The 27,972-nt window shown below is 35.4% G+C and overlaps 1 protein-coding gene and 1 pseudogene across 2 annotated transcripts in view; one reads left to right on the forward strand and one right to left on the reverse strand.

Moving 5' to 3' along the window:
• The first annotated feature begins 91 nt into the window (after positions 1–91).
• Positions 92–8,634, forward strand: LOC141515190 (DNA polymerase epsilon subunit 3 pseudogene; annotated as a pseudogene).
• A 4,399-nt stretch (positions 8,635–13,033) lies between these two features.
• Positions 13,034–27,972, reverse strand: part of EPYC (epiphycan) — a 45,073-nt gene continuing 30,134 nt past the window's right edge. For both annotated transcript variants that reach the window (XM_074220815.1, XM_074220814.1), the window contains exons 3-7: positions 22,835–22,997; positions 19,980–20,138; positions 18,208–18,410; positions 17,588–17,683; positions 13,034–13,617 (exon numbers count right to left, since the gene is read on the reverse strand). In XM_074220815.1, coding sequence (XP_074076916.1) covers positions 13,447–13,617; positions 17,588–17,683; positions 18,208–18,410; positions 19,980–20,138; positions 22,835–22,997 — 792 coding nt within the window. In that variant the 3' untranslated portion in view covers positions 13,034–13,446. The remainder of the gene's footprint in view (positions 13,618–17,587; positions 17,684–18,207; positions 18,411–19,979; positions 20,139–22,834; positions 22,998–27,972) is intronic.

Here is a 27,972-nt window from a genome sequence, read left to right on the forward strand (position 1 = left end):
GGCCGGAACCCCCGGGGCGGCCGCGTTCTCAGGGCGCTTGTGACGCAGCGGGCCAGGGGATGCCAGGTTCCAGAGCCTACGTGGGGGGGGGGGGCAGGATGGACCCGGTGCAGATCCGTAGAAGAACATCAGCCTTCGGGTACCTGCAGCCCCTCCTCCTCCGCCCTCTTTCCACCCTCCAGCTGAGGAGAAACTGAGTGCCCGAGGTCACATAGCCAGGAAAGGGCAGAGCCAGCTTTCAGAGGGCGCCCAGCATTCTCCCCAGTGTGCCACGTCACTTCATTTGGCTGAACCCCATCAGTTTGTCAAGTGAGGAAACCGGGTCAGAGAGCTGCAGTGGTACCCAAGGACAGAACACTTGGACTTCCCCTGGCCAAGGTACCTTCTGACCCCCCAGGCAGCAGTGACCCCTGATTGGCTTTTTGTTCTTGTTTTGCTTTCCCAAGAAATCGAACCACAAGAATCAAAATGGCCACTACATACAGAATCTGACTTAATACACCCTTTCATTCTTTCAAGAACTCATTCATTGATTCAATGAGAATTAAAGCAACTCACAAGAGCTATTTCACTCTTACACAATAGGATTCAATTCTGAAACTTCATTTTGCCCAACTGATGCAGAAGTCAATGCAGCCTTCCTTGGCCTAGGTTGGGTAATCCCAAAAGGCTGATCTTGATTTTATCCCTATAGATAAGGGACTAAATTTTAATAAGGTTGCATAATCCCAAAAGGTTGATCTGTTTCTCAGCATAGTTTATTTATAGGGATCAGATAAAATTTGCAAGATTAGTCTATCAACCACTGAGAACCTTGGTTTCTACAAGCCATTAATTCAATAAAGAGCAGAATGAGTAGAAAAGTTGCAGACCATTGAGATCACTCTACAGTGAGTTGAAAATTGAGACTGGTATGGGGTCCCTGAGTTGCAACAATTTGCATTGAGATGAAGATATGAACAATTGTCTTAGAATCTACACAGCCAGGCTTCATTGGGCATCCTGGCTTAGCTATTACCTTCCCACCAACAGGCTTCCGTGTTTCCCTTCCATAGGTTCCCTTTCTTTCAAGATACAGCACCATTCTTTTAAGCTTAGCTTCCCTCGATTCTGTTTGGATTGAGTTAACACCCCTAATATGTCAAATGTATTCTCCCCAGGACAAATGAGTTATAATCTTGCTTGGACCTGAAAGTTTTCAATTGTAGAATAAAAAGCCTTTAATTTTCCATCAGCTGTATATCTTGAAAATTTTAATTTAAATGAACTAACATAGGAAAGCACAATGCCTAAACATTCCAACTGCTTATCCATTGATGGCTATGGCATAATTCATACCATCAATATTGACTTGGCAGTCTTTAGAAAGACTTGCAGCTTTGTCTTCTTAGTTTCTGAAGGACCTTCATTTTAGGAAAGTCTCCAGGTCAGCCACATTTACATAGTTCCTTGGCCTAGGCTTGATTCTCTAGGCTTCATTTCCCACCTTAACCTTTATAGTTTTCTGGTATGTGTTGTCCCATTAAAATAATTAAAATATAAACTACTGTGAGGTCAGGAACTTTTTCCCCCAAAATAATAACTAGCATTTACATCATACTTTATAAGTATCTCATTCAGTCCTGACATCCAACCTGGGAAACATAGTATCCCCATTATACAGAAGAAGAGAATGAAGGTTAAGCTGAAGTTGACTCCTCTAGACTGACACGACTAAAGAGTTACTGTGACTGTTTTGAATGTAGTTCTTTCTAATTTCAAGTCCACCCTTCTCTTCAACATCAATGGGACACCACTTTTCTGTTTATGTCCCTAGAATTTAGCACAGTACCTTTTCTATTGTTCTGTTATACTTGATAATCTTGAGAAGCAAAGAAATGAAGACTAGAGGGATCTCCTGAAAATTTCTTATTATCTATATGATCACAGGAAACACAACATGCATGCAAACATGAATGTTAGACCAAATATATGACCCTCAAAGCCCATTCATGTGGCTTTATTACATTTTGTTATTACACTCCTTGATAATAATCACAATAATAATAATATGATTACACTGTAATCATAAATACTAAATTCTGTATTCATCCCTTGACATGTTTTTGTTGGGCAATGAGGCCCAGAAGAGCTCAAAGGTTGAGTGCCCATGAAATAAAATGTTACAACAAATATGTCTAAACCTCTAGCATATCTTCAAAATGGAAAAATCCCAAGGCTAGATGAAGCTTTCATTACTTATTTAGTTCAAAAGTTTGATAATGGTTACATAGATGATTATAATGTGATTTATTTTTTAAATTATTAAAAAGTTTAGTATTTTATTTTTTCTCAGTTACATATAAAAACAATTTGAACATCCATTTAAACTTTTTTCTATAATGTAATTTCAAATTTTTTTAAAAAGTTTAGTTAGCATTTTATTTTCTCCCATTGATATGTAAAAACAATTTTAACATTTTAAAAACATTTTTCTGATGTGATTTATTTTTATTTTTTGAATTTTTATTTAGTATTTCATTTTCCCCAGTTATGTAAAACCAATTTTTACATTCATTTATAAATTTTTTCTCATAATGTAATTTATTTATTAATTTTTTAAAAGTTTATTTAGTATTTCATTGGTTGCATAGATTGCTACCAAAAAACTACTAGCCTTCTGGAAAAAAAAATCTGAGATGGGTATAGTAGCAGATGTGAGGCCCTGTTGGAAAGGATGCCATGTTGACCCATTGTGTTCTAGTGGTCACATTGATTGGGACTCCCACCAATGGAAATAGACCTCTCAGGAACTTGAGAAATAGGTGTGAAGGCATGGGGTTGCAGCTTGGCACTATTCAGAACCATCAGTCTCTATTAGAGATACTGTTCCATACTGTTTAATGATCAAGTTCTCAATTATAGTTGGAGAACCATATTTGTAGTATTGAAAACTTATCATCCATTATTAACACAGGAGATAAGAGAGAGGAGACAAAAAGATAGGGGAAAGGAAGCCAAAAAGGGAAAGAAGAAGGGAGAGGAGTGAAGGGAACTGATGTAAAGAGAGGACTGGAGGGGGAAAAGGAAGCAAGTATTTATTAAATGCCAATTTTATGTCATACTTTTTAAATTATTCTCTCCTTTGATCCTCAAACATTAAGGAGGCAAGTACTATTGTTCCCATTTTAGAACTAAGAACGCTTAGGAAGACAGAGGTTGTTAAGTCCAAGAGTCATAGCTAGTAAGAAAGTTTGAAAATCCCAGATTTCATTGAATGACCCTCTTGAGTCAGATACTAAGAATCAGATACTGGTTTTGAACTCAGGTTTTCCTGACTCTAAGCCCAGCTGTTTCCATCTACTTGCCTCTATGGCTCTACATTTTATCTTTCTTCATATTCTGTACAGACTATGCCTTCTAATCAAAAATTTAAAAAGTCCAGATTCTCTTTATATAAGACTTTTAGGTTTATGAAATCCCTTTCATAGGTTAACTCATTTGAGCCTTACAACAATGTAGTGTTTTACAGTTTACCCTTATGCCCATGAAGAGATGAGGAAACAGCTTCCAAGAAATTAATTCCCCTGGGATCATTGACAGGCAAGATTAGAACCTGCGTTTTCCCAGCTTCTAGTCCATTAACTCAGTGTCCTTCACCATTCTTCCTCCAACATATTCTAAACTTGTTCTTCCCTATTCTGGAAAAAAAAAAATATGAGAAAGAATACAGTTCTAACACACGATGGCAGCAGTGGCTCATTCAACATTCAAACAACCATAATCACCTGGGAAAGAATGGCTCCTGTACTGGATAATCAAAGTCAATATTCCAGGTACTATGTATAAAAATTAGTGAAAATTTTTAAATATTGCATATAGTATTCTTTGGACATTGTAATTTTCTTTGTTTTTTTATCCATAGAAAAATTATGCCTTCTCTTTTTAAATGTGAACACAGTGCTTTTTGAGAAATTGTCAATATCTTAAGTAAAATTTTTGCAAGGATTCTAAAGTTCATCTATGCTTGAAGCAAATTGCAGTGAAATTACTTCTTAAAATTGATTAGTTTATTTATTCTGTAGACTATTCTGTAGAAATTTATCAATTTATCAAGAAGTTATTTTGATTCAATTTTCAGACTTTAACCCTTCACAGTTAATTTTGCTTTCTCATCAAAAAAAATTCCTCATATAAATAGACGAATGAATACCAACTATCCACCCCATTGGCACAGATAATCTCATCTTGTTCTTGGTAGACCACAGAGGAACAAATCATAACCTAGCCCTTTCCTACCTTTCCAGTCTTCTTACACCTTACTCTTTGAAATGTTTTTGATCTAGTGACACTGGCTTCTTAGCTGTGGTTCTATGAACAAGACACTCCCACCTCTCTGCTCTGGTTGTTTTTGATGGTTGACTCCATGCTTGGAGTGTTCTTCATCTCTCTCTATTGGTTTTCCATCAGATCCCAACTAAGATCCCATCTTCTCCATTTCCCATCTTTCCTTAATTCTAGTGCCTTTCCAATATTAATATTTTAATATCTGTTTTGTATTACTTGTTTCTACTTATTTATTTACTTACTGTCTTGCACTTTAGATTGGAAGCTCCTTGAAGGCAAGATGTCTTTTGCCACTTTTTGTGGACTTTACACATAGGGTAATAGAGAACCAGTCAGATACTGTCTCCTCTTTTAAAAGATCCATTGAGTCCTCTGCTTTTAAGACTCAACTGTCAATTAAGTGATTCTTAGAAATGAATTGTAGGCGGGAAGTACGGACGCCGGGGCGGCTCCTTTAGCCAGAGACGCCACCTGCGCCCGTCCGGGCGCAACCGCCGCCCTGCCCGGGAGGCCGTGGGCACTGCCATTATTGCGGCTCCCCCGGGAAGACCAGGGGCGAGGCGGGCATGGGGGAAAGGCCGGAGGACCTGAACCTTCCCAATGCCGTCATCACCAGGATCATCAAGGAGGCTCTCCCCGAGGGGGTCAACATCTCCAAAGAGGCCCGAAGCGCCATCTCTCCGGCCGCCAGCGTGTTCGTGCTCTACGCCACCTCCTGTGCAAACAACTTTGCAATGAAAGGAAAACGGAAGACCCTAAATGCTGGTGGTGTACTATCAGCAATGGAAGAGATGGAATTTCAGCGATTCATTTCCCCTTTGAAAGAAGCACTAGATGCATATAGACAAGAACAGAAAGGTAAAAAGGAAGCCTCTGAGCAAAAGAAGAAGGATAAAGACAAAAGAACAGATTCTGAAGAGCAAGACAAGAGCAGGGAAGATGATAACGACGAGGATGATGAAAGAATGGAAGAGGAGGAGCAGAATGATGAAGAAGAGGTTGACAATTGAACTTCATGGAGAGAACTGGCAAGTCAGATGAGAAGAAAATTCGGATTCGACCCTATTGCCTCTAATGTACTGTTTGATAGAGAATTCTGTGGCCCTTTTCTCAACTAAGAATGTTCATATATGAGGACCTAAGAACTTATTGAATAATCCTCAAACCAGAAGTCTAAAGAGAACTTTCCAATTTTGTTTTGCATAATCCATAAATTGTGATCTTTTGACAAGGTAGGTTATGAATTTCCATTTAATCAGATTTTTAATGGGGAAATATGTACAAGATTCCTATATTTCACTTCCTGTTTTATGACCCAAATTTCATGTTATCTATTATTTAGTGACTGTAAAGGCCGCTGAAAATTGGAGATTTGAACTCAGCCTGAGTAGCCTGTGATAGATTGATTATATCTCATTGAAAGAGTAATCAGGGTTAAAGAATGAAAGTCTTTTCCCTTTGAAAGTAACTTTCGTCAAAGTTCTGCTTTATGTGATTGATAACTGATTATTTTCTCCTGCTGAGTTTGGAGCTTGGTTCCATTTGCCATACTCTATATACTATGAGGTTTGTACTTCCCTATATTAGCGGAGTATTGATGGGGTCTGATGTAAAGTATGCGTTTCACCTCAAAATTCTCTTCCTCTTCCCATGCCTACTGAACAAAAGTTTGAAAACAGACTTTCTACACAGTCCCTTTTGGTTTTAAAGTGAACCTCACAAGTGTCTCATCTTGTTGTTAGTCTTTGGCTTGTTTATTTAACAAATGTCAAGCTCCAAAAATCATTTCCTCTAGGTATTAGAATCATTTTATCCAGACTGTTCTTTGCTTCCCTAACTTATGACCTTCAGTTCAGCTTAATTTAAAAAATGTAAAGTTTTTCTTTCAATCCCAGAGTTCTGACTCTTGTCTTTTAAAGACAGCTTAATAGAACAACTGTTAATGAAATCTAATAATGCTTAGGAATATAATTCTAGTAAATCACCCTTCTGGTTTGAATAGGGCCTTCATCTTTTATTAGGCTCCCCTTCCATTTGCTCCCAGGTACTTTGTGTTCAAGTTAAGTGAATATTTCTGAAAGTTGGAAGCTCCCAGAAGAACTTTGTCCCCTTGGCAAAAAAAAAAAAAATATCTTGTTTACACCTAGAGGGGACCTCTCACATTGAACATATTCAGTCCCTCTGTTAAGAACTATCGTGAATATTGAGAGTAAAATTCTTGCCAACTTCCCTCCCTAGTCTTAATTTTTTTGGTGTAAAAAATACTAATAGTGGCCCCACTCCAACCAGAGTATGACAGGTTAACAAATATAGTCTGTTACTATTCATTCATTAATGGATTAGAAGAACAAGTTTGTTGACAAATGAGGGAAGACTCTCACTTTATATTTGGGGGTGTGTGATGATTTGTAATAAATAAAAAAAGTGTTATTAAAAAATAAATGAATTGTAAATGGCTAGTCATTAAAAAAGGTAAGCAATCAATAAAAACTTATTAAATGCCTTTTTCATATCAGTCACTGTGTGAAGCACAGGGGGAAATATTCAAAGGTCTCCAGGTGATGAGAAGGGACTTCTCTAGAAGAAGGAAATCATCAGAAACTAATCGAACTCCCTCATTTCACAGAGGAGGTAACTGATAATCAAGAAGGTTAAGTAACCTGCTTAATATTACCAAGATTGGGAGTGTCAGTACTTTCATATAGACATTACAGTTTTAAACGTTGAGTCTTAAGTTGTATTTCTTTGTTCTTTAACAAAATATTTTAACTCCTAGATTCTTGGTTGAATTAAGGGAAGGAGGGCTGGGACATAAACTCAAGAGTGATTACAGTTCCCTTAGAGTTCTTTGATGAGAATGATGATAGTAACTATTCAAGAAGAAATCTTCTAAAATAACAATTTGGGGGTTCAGTGTCCACATTTAGGAAAGCCACTTTCTGTGCTGCTTTTTTTATATCCCTGTCCCTTTGCAATAAAGGGGAAGGGGCACCATCTCTGAAGTCAAAGGACCTGAATTCAAATTGGCCTCTGTCCCTAACTATATGACTTTGGGAGAGTACCTTACCTTTCCTCAGCTTCATTTTTCCTCATTTGTAAAATGAGGGAGTGGGAAGAGTTCAGAAGACAAAAGATGAAACATACCACTCACCTATTCCCTGCGCCAAAAGTGATTGGTTGAAAATGAAAAATAGTTTTGAAGTTGAACAGCATGGAAATTTGTTTTGTTTGACTCTGAATATTTGTTATGAGGGTTTTGTGTGTTTTCATTGCAAACCATTAAATAGGAAGAGGGATGTCAGTAGGGGGAAGAAATAAAAAATTCTTGTGATAAATTCCTTATAAATAATAAGATAAAATGGTATCAAACAGAATATATAATATGCTATGATATAATGATATGATGTGGTGTGATACAATATGATTTGATAAGGTATAATATATTATATAATGCAATATAATTTAACAACAAATACAATAAAATGTAATACAATATATAAAAACCATATTGTATATATAATCATATCATAAATTATTATTCATATCATGCAATGTCATATAATATGCAATCCAATAAGATAACATTATTAATGAAATATTGCTATATCATATTGTATAATATTTTTTATGTTATGTCATGTTATAATCTGGAAGACAATATTGTATTGTATAATGTTATATTTTGCAGAATGGGTTAGACTAAATGACCATTGAGGTCCCTTCTAGCTCTGTGTCAAGGATCTTATGTTACTAATTTCTTTCAGTTCTTTCATCAGGTCACAGTTGAGCAAAAAGTCCTAAGGAAGGACTTTTTTATAGCCTACTGCAAATTATCAGTATTTTGCTTACTATTTACTTTTTGCAAAGCCTCCTCTTAATGATGACGATGATGATGATGATAGTGGTGGTGGTGATGATGAAAATTAATAATAATAATAAATAAGAATATGTACTTTAAGATAGGCATAAAAACACTACTATAGTATCTCATTTGAATTTCCTCCAATCAGTGTGGAGTAAGTGCTATAATTATTATTTTTTTCCATTTTACAGATGAGGAAGCTGAGACAGAGACATGAGCAGCCGGAGGTCACATACACATTAATAAGAATATTGAATTGAATCTTTACAATGCAGTTTTAAACGTCTAAAGTTTCAATCTGCCCTAGCACCTTTGGGGCATCTTTTATCATTTTTTTGTGTAAAACTCAAAATAAATAAAATCTTTATAAAAAAAACAAGAAATCATGAATGGGTAGACTTCTGACAAAGCCTGGAAAGACTTAAAAGAACAGATACTGAGTGAAGGGAGTGGAACCAAGAGAACACTGTACACATTAACATGATGAGCTACTATGATAGCTCTCCTCAATAATAAAGTGATCAAAGGACTTGTGATGGAAAATGCCATCCATATCCAGAGAAAGACCAATGAATTTTGAATCCAGACCAAAGCATACTATTTTCCATTTTTAAAATTTGTTTTATACTTTATTTTTTCCTCTCATGGTTTCCCCCCTTTTGTTCTGATTCTTCTTCCATAATATGACTAATATGGAAATGTGTTTAGTATAATTATACATATACAATCTATATCATATTACTCACTATCAGGCAGTATGGAGAGGGGAAGGAGAAAATTGTGTAACTCAACATTTTAGAAAAAAAAATAAATGTTGAAAGCTATCTTTCCATAAGTTGGATAAATTGATATTAAAAATAACTATGTAGGTGTAGTCATTATTTTTTTTTTGTATTTAACATTTTGTTTTCCAATTATATACAATAGTAATATGTACCTATCATTTTTGCAAGGATCTGAATTTTGCAATTTTCCCCCCTCCTCTCTTCTACCCCCCAAGACTGTCTGACAATCTCTGCATTGTTTCCATGCCATACACTGATGTAAATTGAATGTTATAAGAGTAAACATAAGAATAACGCCCCCCCCCAAGAAGATGGAAAACCTCAAGAATAGAGAGAGAATAAAATTTACTTTAGTCTATGTTCAGATTTCAATGGCTCTGGCTCTGGGGTGAGTTGCTTTCTTTATTATAAGTCCACCAGAGAAGTTGCTTCAATATTTTTCCCACAGTTGCTATTACTAGCTGTATTTCCCTCCACTCTATTTCTTCCCACTCTCATTTATTATTTTCTCTCTCTCCTTTCATCCTGGCCCTGTCCAAAAGTGTGTTGAATCTAAGTACCCTCTCCCTAGATCTTCCTTCTCTTCTATCACCTATTCCCCCTGCCCTTTCCACATTCCCCTTTATCCCGTCCCTTTCCTCCCATCCTTCTCCAGGGCAAGACAGATCTCCTCACCCTATTAAGCGTGTGTGTTATTTCCTCTCTGAGCCATTTCTGATGAGAATGAAGGCTCACTCATTCCCCCTCCATCCACTCCATTGAAAAAGCTTTTTCTTGACTTAATGTGAAATCTCTCAGCTTCTTCTTCATCTCCTTTTCCTTCCTCCCAGTACTTTCCCCCATCACCCATTGACTCCATCCCTTTACTACATCATACCCTTATATTCTACTCCTTCCTATGTCCTGTCTATATATGATCCTTCTAACAGCTCTTATAAATGAGAAAGTTCATATGAGTTATCAATATCTTCTTCCCATGCAGAAATACAAACAGCTCAACATCATCAAGTTCCTCATAGTTAGTCCCTCTCTTCCACTCCCTCTGTGGTCCACTAGAATCCTGTAATTGGAGATCAAACTTTTTGTTCAGCTCTGGTCATCTGGATAGGAAAATTTGAAAGTCCCCTGTTTCACTGAAAGTCCATCTTTTTCCCCTGAAAGAGAATGTTCAGTTTTGCTGGGTAGTTGATTCTCGGTTATAAACCAGGATCTTTTACCTTCTGGAATATCATATTGCAATCCCTATGAGCCCTTAATGTAGATGCTGCCAGATCCTGTGTAATTCTGACTATGGAGCCTCGCTAGTTGAATCATCTGTTTCTGGCAGCTTTTAGAATTTTCTCTTTGATTTTGGAATTTGGGAATTTGGCTATAATATTCCCAGAAGTTTTTCTTTTGGGATCCCTTTCAGGGGGTGACCGGTGAATTCTCTCAAATTCTATTTTACTCTAGGATCTCAGGGCAATTTTGCTGTATTATTTCTTGAAAAATGAAGTCTAGGCTCTTCTCCTGGTCATGGCTTTCAGATAGTCCAATTTTTAAATTATTCTGGATCTGTTTTCAAGGTTAGTTCTTTTTCCAATGAGATATTTCACATTTTCTTCTAATTTTTGGCTTTTTTGGAAGAATTTTATTTCTTCCTGATTTCTTGCAGAGTCATCAACTTTCCTTTAGTTCCATTTTGCATTTGAAGGAGTTATTTTCTTCAGAGAGCTTTTTTATCTCCTTTTCCAGCTGGCCAAATCTGCTTTTTAAGGCATTCTTCTCATTTGCATTTTGTGTTGCTTTTTTCCATTAAGCCTAAACTGGTTTTTAAAACATTATTTTCTTCAGTATTTTGTTGTGTATCTTTCACCAAGCTTTTGATTAGGTTTTCATGATTTTTCTGCATCACTCTCATTTCTCCTCCCAATTTTTCCTCCATCTCCCTTAATTGCTTTTCAAAGTGTCTTTTGAACTCATCCATAGTCTGAGCCCATTTTCTATTTCTCTTGGAGGTTTTAGATATGGAAGCTTCGATTTTGTCATCACCTGAGTATGTGTTTTGATCTTCCATGGGACTAAAGTAACTCTCTATGGTCAGATTCTTCTTTTTCCTGTGGTTCACTCATTTCCTCAACCCAAGACTAATTTATAGCATTTCCAAGACTTTGAGGATGGTTTTATTTTTTGGGACACCCCACTGGGACCTTTATTCCTCCAAAGTCCTATGTTCTCTTGCCTGTGCTTTGATATGTAGATGACCACAGCACTGCCCTCTGCCCTGGGGCTGTAAGGAGGGATCCAGCTATCTTAGTATGGAGGCCCAAAGGGCAATATATGAGTGTAGAGAAACAGCAGAGTCCTACCCCAGGGAGAGCAGAGAAATCTCTGTAGACTTCCCTTACCATCTCTGGGGGTGCAGGCTGCTTTCTCCTGATTCTTGTTGTAGATTCTGCAGCCATGCTCCTCACTTTTATCATTCTTTAAAGTTTGATAACTTTAAAGTTTGATAATTTTAACAGATATCCCATTCTCTCTTTACAACAACCCTGGGAAGTAGGCGCTTTTATTATTCCCCTTCTAAGATGAGGACATCCAACAAAAGTGAAATGCTTTGCCCAGGGTACCTCAGCTAGGATTTGAATTCCAGTCTTCCTGATGCCACAGCCTGTGTTTTAACTTCTGGGCCCCCTGCCGACCTCATTTCAGGAGAATGTAAAACTTCTTGAGGGAAGGGACTGTTTTGTATTTAGTTTATCTCACTCTAGGTTCTTCTAATGATCAGGGGCTTTGTAAAAGTTGAATTCAATGAAAATTAAAAGAAATTACATTAAATGAAATTAAATGAAAATTTACATTCTTTAAATGTCCTTATAGCTTCCTCCCAAAGAAAAGCAAACCAGAGTAGAAAGATTAAATAAGCAAAGTCTATGACATTCCCTACCTTGTATTTACTGGTTTCCTAATTTTCTTAGATCAGTGAACATGAACCAACCCTGATCTTCATGGATTCTTGGTTAAAAAGCTGTTTAAAGTACTCATAGAATCATAGGAGCCTAGGGCTTCTTAGTCTCTTGAGTATCATATGGTTCTTTGACAGAGATTAAATTAGCTTTAGCATTCTTTGGCAGTCTAAGAAAACTAAAAACTAACTAAAAAAGATCCTTTCTCAGAATCAAGTTAAATGCATAGCATAAAATACTTAGGACTACAGAGGAAACTCGTCAAATTGAAATCAAGAAATATTTATTTTTCCTGTTTTATATCAGGGACCCCTTTAATACACTTAAGGACCCTCATTGGGGCGGACTAAAAATCAAACAAACAAACAAAAACAAACTAGCCAAAAGCTCTCATTTTATAGAGGATGCCAGTGATGCCCACATTAGGGAAGTGACTTATCCAGTGGCACACATTAGAGTGGGCATTTTAATTCAGGTCCTCTCACTCCTGAGCCAGTCTTTCAGCTGTGCCACACAGATCCCCTAATTCTTGTCCTAGAGCTGGATGAGACTTCAGAAACCATCTAGGTCAACCCCCTTATTTTTTAATTAAAGAAATGAAGCTCAGAAAGATCAAGTCATTTATCCAATTCATCCCAGGAACATTCCTTTATAAATGGAGCTACCTCAGCTTTCTATATATTCAGTTCTTGAAGGCACTTCTAAATCAATTGATAAACATTCATTGAGTGCCTAATATGCATCAGACTACAGTGATAGAGATACAAAAAAGAGACCAAAAACCCCTAAAAAAAACCAAATAAGTTTATGCCTTCAAGGAGTTTAAAAATCCAATGAGAGATCCAACCTGCAAACACATATTATATAGAGCAAGCTTTACTCAGGATAAATAGGATGTAGTGAACAAAGGGAAGACAACAGAAGTAAAAGGGATCCAGTAAAAGAAGGAATTTTAGTTGAAGCTTGAAGGAAGCTAGCAAGTCAGTAGACAAAGAGGAATTGGAGAAAATGCCTAATATACTTGCCTGGGAGATATAGATTAACTAAGAGTTCATGAATGCAGTTAGTCAACATAATAAATATTTTCCAAACAAGGTGGGATAATTTTCCGGCACTTTTATTTGCTCACAATTATTCAGAATCTAATGATTTTTTTGGGAAAACATTTTTTAATGAAAAGAACAGAAATGTCTGATTATAACAAGAAACCTTGGATAAATAATGAAAGTGTATGTGTTTTTTAATACTTTGTATTGAATAATTTGATTTAAATCATATCTATTGCAAATTAAATGTGACTACTTTCTAAGTTTGAAAATGTTACATATTTTCTATTTTGATTTGTTCATCCTTTACTGATGTCATATAGTTTGAATGTTTTTCACATCATCTTTTTGTGGTTTATTTTAAATTATAACAAATTTCCAAATTCAAATTTGCAAACAAAACACAGATTTTTCTGTGCTAGCACTTTAATCATGTTTCTCTTCCTGATAGATAGCACAGGACATCCAGCCTTGAATTTGACTTAGACAAGGCTACCAATTGGCAGACGAGGTAGACACATGTATGCCTGAGGGGTTTTACTCAAATTGATGGGGTTCCCATCCAGTCGGATATCCTCCAAAGCCTTGCGTACATAGGTCATATTTTTAATATTGCAGAACGTATCTTCATGCATTTCTAGAATGTTGTTGTTCTACAAGGGGGAAAACAGAGAGCCAATGTTATAAACACAATTTTTCTCCTTATCTTTAGTTACTTAGTGTTTGCCTTAATGTTTCTTGTGGCACAAGAAACCACAGGGATGACTTTTATAAACCCCTGTAAGATTTGAAAAGCATTTTCTTCCAAATCTTGTGAGGTAGATAGTATAATTGATATTAATGTCATTTCATGGATAATTAAATTGAGATGTGTGGAGAGGTTAAATGATCATCCTAATATTGTACAAATTAGTAAGTGTCTGAGGTAGGATTTCAATTCTTTTTCTTTTTTGCAAGGCAATGGGGTTAAGTGGCTTGCCCAAGGCCACACAGCTAGGTAATTACTAAGTGTCTGATACCGGATTTGAACCCAGGTACTCCTGACTCCAAGGCCAGTGCTTTATCCACTACGCCACCTAGCCGCCCCAGGGTTTGAATTCTGCTGATACCAAGGTCAGTGTGCTAGGCTTTGCAACCTTATATTCTCTCCATCTTCCCCAATCTAACATATGCTCCCATTTATTTACCCCCACCCTCCAAGCTTGAAAGGTTATCTTTATTCTTCTAGGAACACTAATTAGAACCAAGATCTTTGAGTATGGACCTTATAGCTTATCTTATTCAACTCTCATCATCATCATTAACAAATAACCCTAAATTTATTTTTTATCTCTTCCATCACTCTTTTTATATGTCTACCCTTGAGCAAATCACTTTAATCTCCAGGGTCCGGGTTCCCTCATCTTTAAAATGAGGGAATTGAATCAAACTCTCCTCGAGATCCATTTGGTTCTAAATTTATGACATCAGAGAAGGTAGTTAAGGGATTTGATTGATCCAGGAAGAAACAGGTGGTCAAGGCCAAGGGAAAATGTTTTTTATATGATAGGAAAAACAAACATTTGAGAGCGAAACACCAAAAGAATCCAATTGAGTAATCCTGAGTTAACTTGATAAAGTCTATGTGTCAGTGTAGTTTTAGGAATTTCTCTTTCTAAATCTAAATTGCCTCATCTTTCCATGGATGGCCTTGGAGGTTCTTCCTTCCTAGAGAGTTATGATGTTATTCCAACTGAAAGCTAGGTTATATAACAAGGACATCCCAATTTATGTTGCTCCCAATTTTGAAGGGCTTGTCTATATTGGCCAGGCTGGAAGCACAAAGGTCATTCACTGGACTTATCCCATTATTGATCAGCAAAATAACTTTGACTTCTTTTGGCTAGTTCACACCTTATTAGGTAACATGGTGACCCCTAAATCTAGGAGGCCCATATCTGGAGATGCTGTCTTAGTGCAGACACTCAGTGGTTGACCCTACCCCAACCCAGTACTCCCGGACTCAAGCCATCCACCATCCTGGTCTCTTTGAAGAAGGGATTATTATAGGTATGGACCATTGTCTTAAAAGAAAACTTTTTATGAGGCAGTAGCAACATGTTAGATAACTTTATCACCCAGATCATATTCCTTTTCTTGTCCTCATCCTAGACAGCTTTCATTTTCCTTCCACAATCCCCACAGTGGTACAGAATTGCACTTTTAATCCTCAGGTTTTTTTTCCTCATAACCCTTACTTTCCACAATGAAATTGTCCTCCTTTAATGGCGAATAGTGCTATAGAGTTTACATGTGCAAGGTACCTTAAAAATTCCTCTAATCCCCTTACTTCACAGATAAAGTTAGATAATTTGCATATTCTTATCTTCAACCTTCTTCTCAACCATTCTCCTGTTACTGGGCTTAGAAACTTAAGGTTTTCCTAGTATGGTGGCTAGCTTTTATTTCACACTATCATAGTCAAGAAAACAGATCACTTCTATTTGAGTCTTCAGAATATGATTTGGGAGGTAGTCTATTGGCTGGTCTGAGAGGCAAGTATACTTGAATTCTAGGTCCTCTTGTGACTCCTATTAGCTAGGAGACACTGGGAAAGTCATCACACCTTATAGATAATACCCAAAGATTTAAAATTTTAGAAAAGGTGCCCACCTGCACCAGTAAAGAGAATTTCCTCACCAGCTTGGTTCTCTATACTAGAGAACTTGGTTGTACCATAATTCATAGAGTGCAGGTCCTGGTATCAGAAGAACTCATCTTCATGAGCTCAAATCCAGCCTCAAACACTTAGTAGTTGTGTGACCCTGGGCAAGTAATTTTAACCCTCAGTTTGCCTCAGTTTCCTCATTTATAAAATGAGAGGAAGAAGGACATGGTGACTCATCAATATCTTCACCAAGAAAACTCCAAATGAAGTCATAAAGAGTCAAATATAACTGAGAAGTAACTGAAGTGAAGTATGGTCTAAAATATGCTTGAATAAGGAAAAAAGCCAGGACCTCTATGAGGACTCAAGCAATTTCATGTGTTAATGGGGTAATATTTCTTTATTAAGAACATCATTGTGTTAGTAGTTCCATATACTTTAGTTTTGTGTATTCAGGTCATCAAGAATCAAGAAAATATCATATAGTTGATTTCATTGGTGTAACCCACTTGTGTTGGGCACTTGAATATTGATTAATTGGTCATTGAACAGGATATTATCTTAGGAATAAGCCATGTCATCAGTCTACATGATTATTTAATGCTATTTTTCACAGGAAAAGGCTATATACTATATGACATTTAAAGGAATTCTAGGAGTATTATTTGTAAAAAAATTTGAGGGAAATTGGAGTGAAATTAAGAAGCAATAATGAATTCCAATTCTGGAGTTATTGTTGGCAACTTATGATTTCTACAATATTAGAAGCTGTCCTTTCTCTTATTGTTATAAGGCTCATCTTTACAAATCCCTACTTCTCTATTACTGAATTTCAAGTAGTTTTTAATCTGGGAGGTAGAATGAGCAGTCCAGTTTCATGGACCTAACCTTTTTGTCCTTCTGACATTCCATAGAGATAGGGACCAAACCCATGATTTCACTGACATTTGGAACTCTCCAGTGAAGAATTTCTTCTATTAATATAGCTCTTAACCCTTAACCTTCTTTGTGACTTACAGTTTTTTAGAGAACTCCCTGGGGATAGTGGGATATGAAAGGATTTAAATTACCAGTTTCAAATAACCAGTTATATGTTAGAGAAGGTATATGAACTTAGGTCTTTTACCCACAACAATATGCTTATTCTAGTCCTGCACCCCATAGATCAAATGGAATCTTTGTAGGTTTACTTTGAAATTAAGTAAATACAGCCCTACCTTATTATCACCATTTTCTTGAAAATCACTTTGGAAAGTGTTTATGAGCTAAAGGGTGACTTATACAATAGAGAAATAGGGAAGGTCTCTTAAAACATTTTTGTTTTTGTTTTTGTTTTTTAAATCAGATCTGTGATTTCACCCAAGTAAGTGGTACAGATCATAAAATGCTAGACTTGGATTTAGGAAGACCTAAACTTTTGAAACTTGGCCTTAATTTCTTCATATGTAAAATAAGGGGACTAGATGCCAAGATTTATGAGATTTCTTCCACTTTTGAATCTAAAAATTCTATGATCCTATGATCTCCTTCCCTGCCCCTATCTTCCCCACTCCACTATCCTATTTATTTCTGGTTATTTTGTTGTCTTGGATGTTTTTTAAAGATAAACATGTCAAATAAACAAGGGCAGAATTAGAGGAACAAGTTCCTAAGTCTTTTAAGTGTGACTGGAAATTAATAGGTGGAAAGAACAACTATTATGGTAATTTCTAATTATCATAATGAAAAGAGGACATGGGATCATAGATTTAGAATTGAAGGGAGCTTTAGTTCAAATACCTCATTTTGGTCTAATGAACAGAGCAAATTATAGAGACAGGACATAACTAAAGGTCTTCTGACTAACTAGTCAAGAGAAAAGAAAAAAATATAGAGCATTTCATTCTGATGAAATAAATAAATCCCTTTGCCATCTGCTTTCTCTCTGAATTGGAACATCATTCTTTGTCCCATCTATTTTCTTGCTAAAAACTTACCTGGAGGTGGAGAGCTCGGAGATTTTCAGGCAGCGGTAGTGGGATATGGTCTAAGTTATTATCCGTAATGTAAAGATGATGAAGATCATACATATCCTATTAGAAAACCAAAGAAAGGAATTTGGTGAAAAGTGAGAGTTATTGTAATTTGACTTTTACTCTCATTCCTCTTGAAACAGTGGGATTTCAAGACTGTCTTAGACTGGAATTGATGACTAAATAATTACAGTAAAGAAAAAGGGACTTTATGATCAGTGCACATTTCAAATGAACCTAGAACTGGCTAGATATTAGGCACCTGATAAATGCTTCTTGATGATGATAACAATTGCTTCCCAAGACCTTCATGATGGCTCCCTTCTTTGATTGTGTATTTTTCATAAATTGAGGGCAATAGGTCTGTTTTCTTTTTTTTAAGAGGAAAACAAAACATCTGCAAGTTTTTTTTTGCTTCTCCTAAATATTTTTTTAAAGTTAGATGATATGTAAGAAAGAGGAGAAGAGATAACTCAAGAAGAGAAGTGGAGGGATGGGATATGGAGAAAAATGGGAAAGAGGGAGACAAAGGCTGATATAGAGGGACAGAGAAACAGAGATGGAGACAAAGACTCTAAGCTTACTTTAAAGGCTTCTTGTTTTATCCCTTTTCGGCCTAGCCTATTGTTGCTGATGTCAATGAAGGTTAGGGTGGATGGTAACTCTGGAAGCTGCCTAATTCTGTTGTCCCGAAGGACAAGTTCCCGAAGCTGGGGCAGTTCTCTGAAAGCATCTTCATCAATCTCCGATATTAAATTTGAAGTCAAATCAATCCTTTTTAAATCACCTAGGAGAAAAAGTGAGGAGAAATTAGTCATGTGTATTCATTTCTTTGCCTCTAAAAAGCAAAGAAAAAAATCAAGATATTATGATTGTTCTTGGAGATGGGCATTTGGGAAATTTAACCTTTTTTTCCTCTAATGAGCTATTATTCAAATGTTTCACCCTTTCCTATCATATTCATACTTTCCCTTGGTATTATACATATTTATGTAATTATAAGAATATTTAATTTCAACAACAAAATGATCCTGCTGTCTTTTAAAATCACCATCCATTTATTTTTTTCATATATTCCATGAATAGCTATGAGCACTGCTCTCTGTAGCTAATATATTTTCTGGCAGTCAAATTTGCAGAAAGAAAAATCTCTCAACAAAAATATTTCATGATTACAAAAAAATCATCTTTTTAGTTTGAAGAACAAAACAACAACAACAAAGTCTATGAAAGGCATTTGGTGTGATGGATACAAGATTTACAGGAGGATATTGCCAAGAGTTCCACAGGGAGATGAATTACAATCTGCCCCTTCAGAAAGATTTCCCTGCATGAAGGAGATTAAAGATTGCATTCAAGAATCAAAGATGCTCAAAGAAAGATCATCAATTCAGGCTTGATCTTGTCACCTGTAGTATCTACAGTTTGGTATACACACACACACACACACACACACACACACACACACACACATATATAGCATACCTATTTTCTATTATAATCTATCTGACTGTCTGTTGTTTTGTCTAACTTCTCCATCCCTCTATCTTGTCTGTCTGTCTATCTCATCTATTATCTATCTGTCTGTCTATTATCTGTCTATCTATCTATCTATCTATCTATCTATCTATCTATCTATCTCTTTAATCTATCTATCCATGTCATGGGACAGCTAAGTGACCCAGTTAATAGAGCACCAACCTGGAATCAGGAAGGCCTGAATTCAAATCTGTCCTCAGATTCTTACTACTACTGCAACCCTGGGAAAATCATTTAGCTCTGTTTGCCTCAGTTTGCTCATTTGTAAAATGAACTGGAGAAGGAAAGGACAAACCACTCCAGTATCTTTGCCAAGAAAACCTCAAATTGGGTCACAAGGAGTTGAAAATGACTAAACAACATATCATTTCTCATACTATGCACATATCATACAACTCTTTGAGCATATAAATTGCAAAGTAATTGCTTATCCCTATTGTTAAAAGGTGAATCTAGTCAGGAAGACCTGAGTTCAAATGTGACCTAGGTGCAGGACACCAAACAAATAATTTATCTCCTCTTGGCTTCAGTTTTACCATTTGTAAAATGAGAGTAATAATAGTACCTACCTCCAAGAGTAATTATGAGGATCAACTAAGATAATATTTGTAAAGTGCTTAGTACTGTTCCTCATATAAATGATTATGCCTTTGCCCAACCTAACAACAATAAAATCACAAAACTAGGCCAAAGAAAACAAAAGTAATCGATAACAACCAAAAATTCCAATAAAAAAATAAAAAAACGCAAAAACCCCAAACCAAAATCAAATAACAAATTAAAGAAAAGAGGACTTAGGGATGTCATTCATACATACTTAGATGTGCAAAGTCATTTTTGTTGATCTTTTTTATCCTATTAAATCGGGAATAGAAATAGGCTGTGTTCTTGGGTAGAGGAGGGATAGCATCAAGTTCATGGTCATCACAGTAGACTGTGGTACTCATACAAGTACACAGGAGACAGGTGGGAAAGTCTGAAAAAAGACCCAAAGAAATAAAATTAAGGAAACATTTAAAAAATTTCTAGGGACAAATAGAATAATATAACAGCAAGATAGAAATAGTTTTATATTTTGGTAGGTTTTATTTTTTAAATTTTTTATAAAAGATAATGTTTAAATGAAAAAAAGTAAGATCAAAGCATAACAAGAAGGGGTTATCTAGTCCAGTGATTCTTATATCTTTTGATCTCAGCATCCCATTAACACTCTCAAAGCATTGAGGATTTCCCAGAGTTCTTTTTTATTTTGTTTATATTTAACATTATTTGCTATAATAGAAAAAAACATCTTGAAGTTATTTATGAAGATAGTTTTGACCTAAAGGACCCCTGCATAGGTCGTATGGATCTGCCAGGGGTCCCCAGATCATACTGAGAATTGCTCTCCAGTTTAATCTTTACATTTTGCAAATGGAAAAAAAAAACCATGCTTAAAGTGGTTGCAAGTCATCTGACTCCCAGAGTATCACTCTTTCTATTATCAGCAGCTAGGTTAGGTTAGTGGCTAAAATGTTGGATATGTAGTCAGGAAGACTTGATTTCAAATATCACCTCAATCAATTCTAACTGGTTGACCCTGGGCAAGTCATTCATTGACTGAGTTTCCTCATGTGTAAAAAAGAGAATAACAAAAACACCTCCTTCTTGGGTTTGGTGTGAGACTCAAATGAGATAAATTTGTAAAGTGATCTACAAAACTTAAAGGGCTATCCAAATGCTAGCTATTCTTCTTATTTTAATGCCAGATTTGTACCCTAATTAAAACATAAAAATATGCTCTAGATATAGCCTTAGCATCTAATTTCAAAAGTTTTAAAATTTTTATCTGGCTTTTCATAGTTAAAACCTTTATTATTTTACAATCCACAATCAGCTTGCAATTCCATTTTGATTGCTGTGGATCACGCGTTTTAGTCATATCCAACTCTTTGTGATTCCATTGGAAGTTTTCTTAACTAAGCACCTTCTTGGTGGTTTGCCATTTTCTTCTCTAGTGGATTAAAGCAAACAGAAATTAAGAGACTTGCCCCGGGTCAGAAGACCAGTAAGGGTCTAAGGTCAGATTTGAACTCATAATTCTCTTACTCCAAATCTGGCACGGCAATCTCTGCAACTACCCAACTACTCCAATATTTTAATTACTGAAGTATTATTATTATTTTTGTTTTTGTAATCTATTTTCTGTGTCTGTAGCTGGACAGCACTCTTTGTCCACTTCTGAATACATCATTAAAAAAAAATGAAAGTCTAAATAATTGCCTATATAATGAAGTCATAACTATGTTCTTTTGTCATTCATAAAAAACTCTGAATTCAGAGTCAGAGAATCTGTTATCAGATAACAACCCTATGATTTATTAACCCTGAGACCTTGGGCAAGATATGAAGCCTCTTCGAATCTATTTCTTTCTAATTTTATCTATATTTTTTATTTCTTTCTAATTTATTTCTAAAATAAAACAAGATTATACCTCATGAACTCTCAGACCTATTCCAGTTCTGAAAATATGATTATATGGAAAAAATGTAAAATTCTAATTTCATGGAAGATTATTCAAAGAAAAGAAGTCAAAGCAGATTAGTTAAAAAAATCAAAGCAGATGTGGAATTTCTGTCCTATTGAGGTCTCCCCATTATTCTAAGTAGTACTTGCTTTTTGCCATGAAAAACTTTTTAAAATAATTTTTCTTATATTTTAAAGTATATATATTAATTGATTTTAAATAATTGTATGAGACAAAATATATATTTTATATGTGTCTATATATCTCTGTCTGTTTTCTGTCTATCTATTTGCTTTGCATACTTGATGTTTTGAATCAAAATATGGTTATTTGGAGATCTGACACACTGGCTGAAATAACCCTTCTAAGTCTTTTAACGAACTCAGCAGTGGCACAAGCTGCTCTCAGAGATTTTAAGCTTCAAAACACTTTCTTGAGCTCCATCGAAAGATGATATTTTCTCACTAGGTTGACATCTGGACAATTAATCAATGTGAGAACAAATGAATAAACAAAGAACACAGGATCAAGTAAATACATAAGAAAATGGATAGCTAAATAAATGAACAAATAAATGAAAGACTAGTTGAATGAATGAATGAATGAAAAGTGAATACATAATTAATGAATAAATAAGTGGATCAATCAATAAGGAGGGATGCTCAGTGGAAGGTAAAGAGTTCTATTGGAAAATATAGGACCAGGGGCGGCTAGGTGGTATAATGGGGCAGCTAGGTGGTGTAGTGGATAAAGCACTGGCCTTGGAGTCAGGAGTACCTGGGTTCAAATCCGATCTCGGAAACTTAATAATTACCTAGCTGTGTGGCCTTGGTCAAGCCACTTAACCCCGTTTGCCTTGCAAAAACCTAAAAAAAAAATATAGGACCAAAGATCTAAATCTGAAAAGAATATCTGAGACTATCTAGTAATCCTTCTTATTTTACATCTGAGAAAACTGGGGCCCATAGTTTCTGTAGCTAGTGTCAGAAGCAGGATTACTAACATTTTAGGGACAAATTACCCATCTTAAAAAATTACACTCTCATCTCTTTCTTCTCTTTGATACTATTCTGGAGCTCTCACTTTATTCTTATATCTTCCAAAACTAGAGCATCAGTAGGGGGTTAATGTGACGTAATCTAGAATTGGCTTTGTGTTTACCAACCTTCATTGGTTTGAGGGCCAAGGACACCGATGAAGTCTGGTCCATGTGGGGAGGAGCCATCAATCAGTTTGGCTGCGGATTCTTCCTCCTCTGGCTCCTGGGACAGTGGTGGTGGGCTGGGAAGTTCTCTGTTCCCAGAAGGCATCACAGTTACGATTTCAATCTGAGGGGAAACAGAGAATTCAATGTCCATCCTTCGTCATTCATCAGGACCATGGACTTCCATGTCTCAATTGCAACCACAAGAGGTCACCCTTGTTCTGGGGTTGCAAGTGATTCCATCCTAGTCAAGAAATCATTGACTCATAAAATCATAGGTTAAACTGATATTTTCCCCCAATTCTTTTCATTTTCAAATATTAATATTTTCTCCATTAAAAACCAACAAAAAATCCTTTGTTTTATTTTAACTGTCCTGAAATGGACAATATTGTGATATAGTGCAAAACATTCTGACTTTCCTTATATTTAAAACTTGGTTTTGACTTGAATTAGCTGGTGGTGGACCCTAAAAAAGTCACTGAAATATAATTTCTTCATATATATTCTTCAATAATATTCTTTTAAGAAAGTTCTTGTAGTTGTTTAAAACTTCAAATGACATTTTACATAGGACACAAAGCAATTCAGAAACTTGAAAATACTATATAGATGTACCTTATATTTTTGATTACTATATACATATAGGTCACAGGGATGCTATATGAAAAATGCCTTGTAACTGGTAAGGTATTCATTTTGAAAGACAGCAGGACAGAGCTAAAGACCTATCCTAAGAAAAATCTGCGTTCAAATTCCTCCTTTGACCTTTATTTGTTTATAATCTATAAAAAGAGAATGATAATCCCTAGGATATGAATACTTTAGCTTGGAGACTCATATGAGGTAATATAAATAAGGTACTACCCAGCTATCATTGTCATATAAATTTCAGTTACTCCTTCTTTTCTCCTTTTTTAGTATATGGGTTTTTCGATCCATTCCTTCTGTTTCTTGCTAAACAGTGACATTTCCTTTTAAAAGACTTTTAATAGGAGATAAGGGTAGGGCAAGGGCATAAACTTTTCTTCCTGCATAAAACCTCTATGCAACAAAAGCATCCTAGTTGAGGAAATAATAACGATAACACATACTATTAAATAATAACAATAATAAAATAACAATTATGTATATTGTTTAAAGGTCTGCAAAGTGTGGATCTCATTTGATCCAAAAAACAGCTCTGAGAGGATTATTTCCCCCATTTTACAGATAGTTAGCTGTGGGAAGTTGAGTGACTTGCCCAAAATCACAGAGCTAATAAGAGACAGGATTTCATTTCAGCTATTCTTAACCTTAAGATCATTACTTTTTTTTCCACTATGTCTCCTAGGAACTAAGTGCATATAAAAAATCATTCTGTAAAATAAAATTCCAATGCAATTATTATTGAGATCAGTTTTAATCTTGTAGAATGCATGAATTGAATCCTCTAGCAGCCTTGAACTTGATTAATGTTCCACAAAACAGGCATTGAATACTCTTCCTTCATGAATGATTTAAAAGAGGTACTAACTGAAATTTCAAAACAAAACAAAACAATATGATCCACAAATCTGTTCTAGGTCCCGGTCTTATCAAAGACAATGGACAAACTCCCATTTCTAAATCTCAGTTTTTTCAACTGTAATGAGCAGACTAGAAGGCAGTCAAGATCTGTTCTAAGTCCAAGTCATTAATCTTTTAATCTTCTTGTCCTCCAGTAGTATGTTTGGGCAGCTAGGTGACAGTGGATTAGAGGACCAGACCTGGAGTCAGAAGGATTTGAATTCAAACTTGACCTCAGACAGAGATTAAGTCACTTAATCTTGTTTGCCTTGTTTTCCTCATCTGTAAAATAAACTGGAGAAGAAAATAGCACCCCACTCCAATTTATTTTTTGGCCAGGAAAACTCCAAATGAGGTCAGGAAGAATGAGGCATGACTAAACAATCAAACAAAAGTATTTGTTTCCTTATCTGAGAATTTTAATCAGTCAGAAATCAATTACTCCTATTTATGTATGACTAGACTTGCAAAGGCTTGGATATACTTGTCAGTATAAGAATTATTCATTCTAATGCTGGGATTTTGCCTTTTTTTTCCCACCTGCATAAAGTAACAGGTCTTATTAACTGGTCTGTGGGAAGTTAAACAATGATTTCATAGTACAGGCATGGAAATAACACACCTTACAGTCATGTAGGTAACATGGTGATAAAAATTACATGAGACACATTGAGATGTGTGGATCACGAAGCCTCTGGATCAGAAAGGGGAAAACTCAGATCATGTATCTCTGTGTGCATGTTTGTGTTTTTAGCAAAAAAACAAAAAAAGACAGACTTCCTCTAATTCTGTATTTTCCCCTGTCTATCTCTCTACTCTAATCAATAATCTCCAAATGTTCACATGAACTATATGTGTTTGATCTGGGGTAGAGCCATTTGAAGTACCATTGGTCTGATCTGTCACAGCTCAACACACTATAGATTGACCTCAACATAGTGAGGCTATTTTGGTCCCCTTCAAGCAATCAAAGAACAACCACCAAGCAATAAACTAGCTGCTGTTTCCTAAAGTCTTTAAGCAAATCATTTAAATACTCTGGCCCTCATTTTCCTCATCTGTAATATGGGAGTTGAACTAGCTGATTTTAGATCTATGTCCCTGTGGTCATATGACCCCTGAATTTATCTCATTTCATATTTAAAGATACCCTTGTTTGAGGCATGCCATCTATTCATTAAATCAACAGAAAAGTTGAAGAATATTTGGAAATCCAGATGAAGGACAGAGAGTAATATAGTTCCATTGATTTTATGGAGGCAGGGAGATGCCATAAACAAACCCCACAAACCTCTAATTTTAAAACATTGATTCCAGGTTCAAATACTTCATTTAATAAATGTTACTTGTGCAATTTTAACACAGATAGTTTAGTTTCTAGACTTTAGTTTCAAAAGAGATCAGACCATGTCTTTTTTTTTTTTTTTAAGTTTTTGCAAGGCAAATGGGGGTTAAGTGGTGTGTCCAAGGCTAGGCAATTATTAAGTGTCTGAGACCGGATTTGAACCCAGGTTCTCCTGATTCCAGGGCCTGTGCTTTATCCACTGTGCCACCTAGCCACCCCCCCCAGACCATGTCTTAGACCAAAACCTTTGTAATATTGAAGTATTATTCTAATTTTGTACCTCATCTTCTCTTCACTATTAATTTGAACATGAGGATCTCTTCTCTCTGACTTTTGCATTTCTCTCTCTCACTTTCTGATTAATTAAGGTCTACTATTATCAGTTGTTTCCCAGGTCCAGAGAACTGTTTTATTCTGATTGTTACAAATAAATTTTGAGAGGCACCACTGTATCTTGGATACAGAATCCCTTTCAGTGTCAGGAAAATTAAGATCTTGTTGTCTCTATTGAGTGTGTGATTAGTCTCCAAGTACTGCCCAAAACTTTGTAAGTCTACAAATTGAAGAATAGAGGATAGTTTTCTTTGAGAAATGGAGTTTTGTCTCTAGAAATATATTGTTGTTATTGTGATACTCCTCATAATATAATCACAAGTTCAGAATAGAAACAATAAAGATAAACAAAAATTCTGAGATGGAAAAGTCATAATTAATGTCATTTCTGATAGTTTTGATAAAATACTTCATTAATTTGCATTCCTAGATTTAAAAAAGATTAAAAGTACTCCTTTCAGTGTAGAGAATGTATATTGAAAGTTATAGGATCAGATTATGTTTAATGTCTGATTTTTATCTTTTTGTTCGTTAAAAATATAGCTATTTGCGGAGGGACAACCATATAAAACCAAATGATATAATACCTTTATCTTTAAAAGGAAAACTTATAGAACCTAGCACAAGTCGTCGAAGAGATCTCAGAAATTATCTAATTCAATTGCTTCATTTTCTACTAAAAACTGAAACGCAAGAAAGTTGTGACTTTTCCAAGATCATACAGTCACAACATATAAACATAGACACAAAACATTTAGTTCATTTTACAGAGAAGAAAACTTCATTCTTCACAACAATGAAGTCCATAACATATAATAAAAGAGAACAAACATTCTGAAATGGAAAAGATTCATAATTAATACCATTTTTGATAGTTTTAAGGAATTGCTTTGCTAATTTGAGTTATTAAGAAAGATACTACTACTACTACTACTATTACTCTCCTCCTCCTCCTCCTCTTCTTCCTATTACTACTCTCTCCTTCCATCTCTACTTTTATAATCCTATATATTACTATTCCTCTACTCCATTACTCTTAGACTACTAATTACTACTACTACTATTACTACTACTAGCTAGCTAAGTAGTAATATCTTTCTTAATAACTCAATTTACAAATTATTGAAGCAATTCATCAAAATCATCAAAGTTATTATGAATCTTTTTTCATTTCAGCATTTTGCAAAGTGCTTTACAAATATCGTATTGGATGATGATGAGGATGATCATGATATTGATGATGATGTGATGGTGTCACTGCTGCTGCTGATAACAATGATAGAACTTACACTTAAAATTTTACTGTGTTCTTTAAATAAAGTTGAGTGTACAACATTGTGAATTCATCAACCTTAATGGATGCAACTCCTCTCTGGTTCAAAGATCTGGGACAAACCTATTAGATCAGCTATGGACAATACTATCCCCATTCAGAGTGAGAAAAACAAAACAAAACAAAAAACCCTTCAGAATTTGATGAACAACACATTCATTTTTTTAAAAAATTCTCTTATTCATTTCTTTCCCTTACTCCTAGTTCTACATACTGAAAATGACAAATCTATAAACATTTAACAGAAATATGTATGTACAATATTTACCTGACTGTTTACCACTAAGGGGAGGGAGTGGGAAGGGTGGGTTCAAGGAAGTTTGCAATGTTAAAATATACATTTGCATATAGATGAATATTGAAAACTTTCAAAACACGTATTTGGAAAAATAAAATATCAATAAAAAGATAATACAAAAACTCTTCTATTTGAAAAAATAAAGTGTAGTTTTTAGTTTTTTTAAGTCTTTTAAAGTTTTTTTAAAGTTTAAAAGTACACTAAGATGTATAGGGTATGCTAACAAACAGATCAGAACTGAC

Source organism: Macrotis lagotis, chromosome 2 (assembly GCF_037893015.1).
Source record: "Macrotis lagotis isolate mMagLag1 chromosome 2, bilby.v1.9.chrom.fasta, whole genome shotgun sequence".
Classification (NCBI taxonomy): Eukaryota; Metazoa; Chordata; class Mammalia; order Peramelemorphia; family Peramelidae; genus Macrotis; species Macrotis lagotis.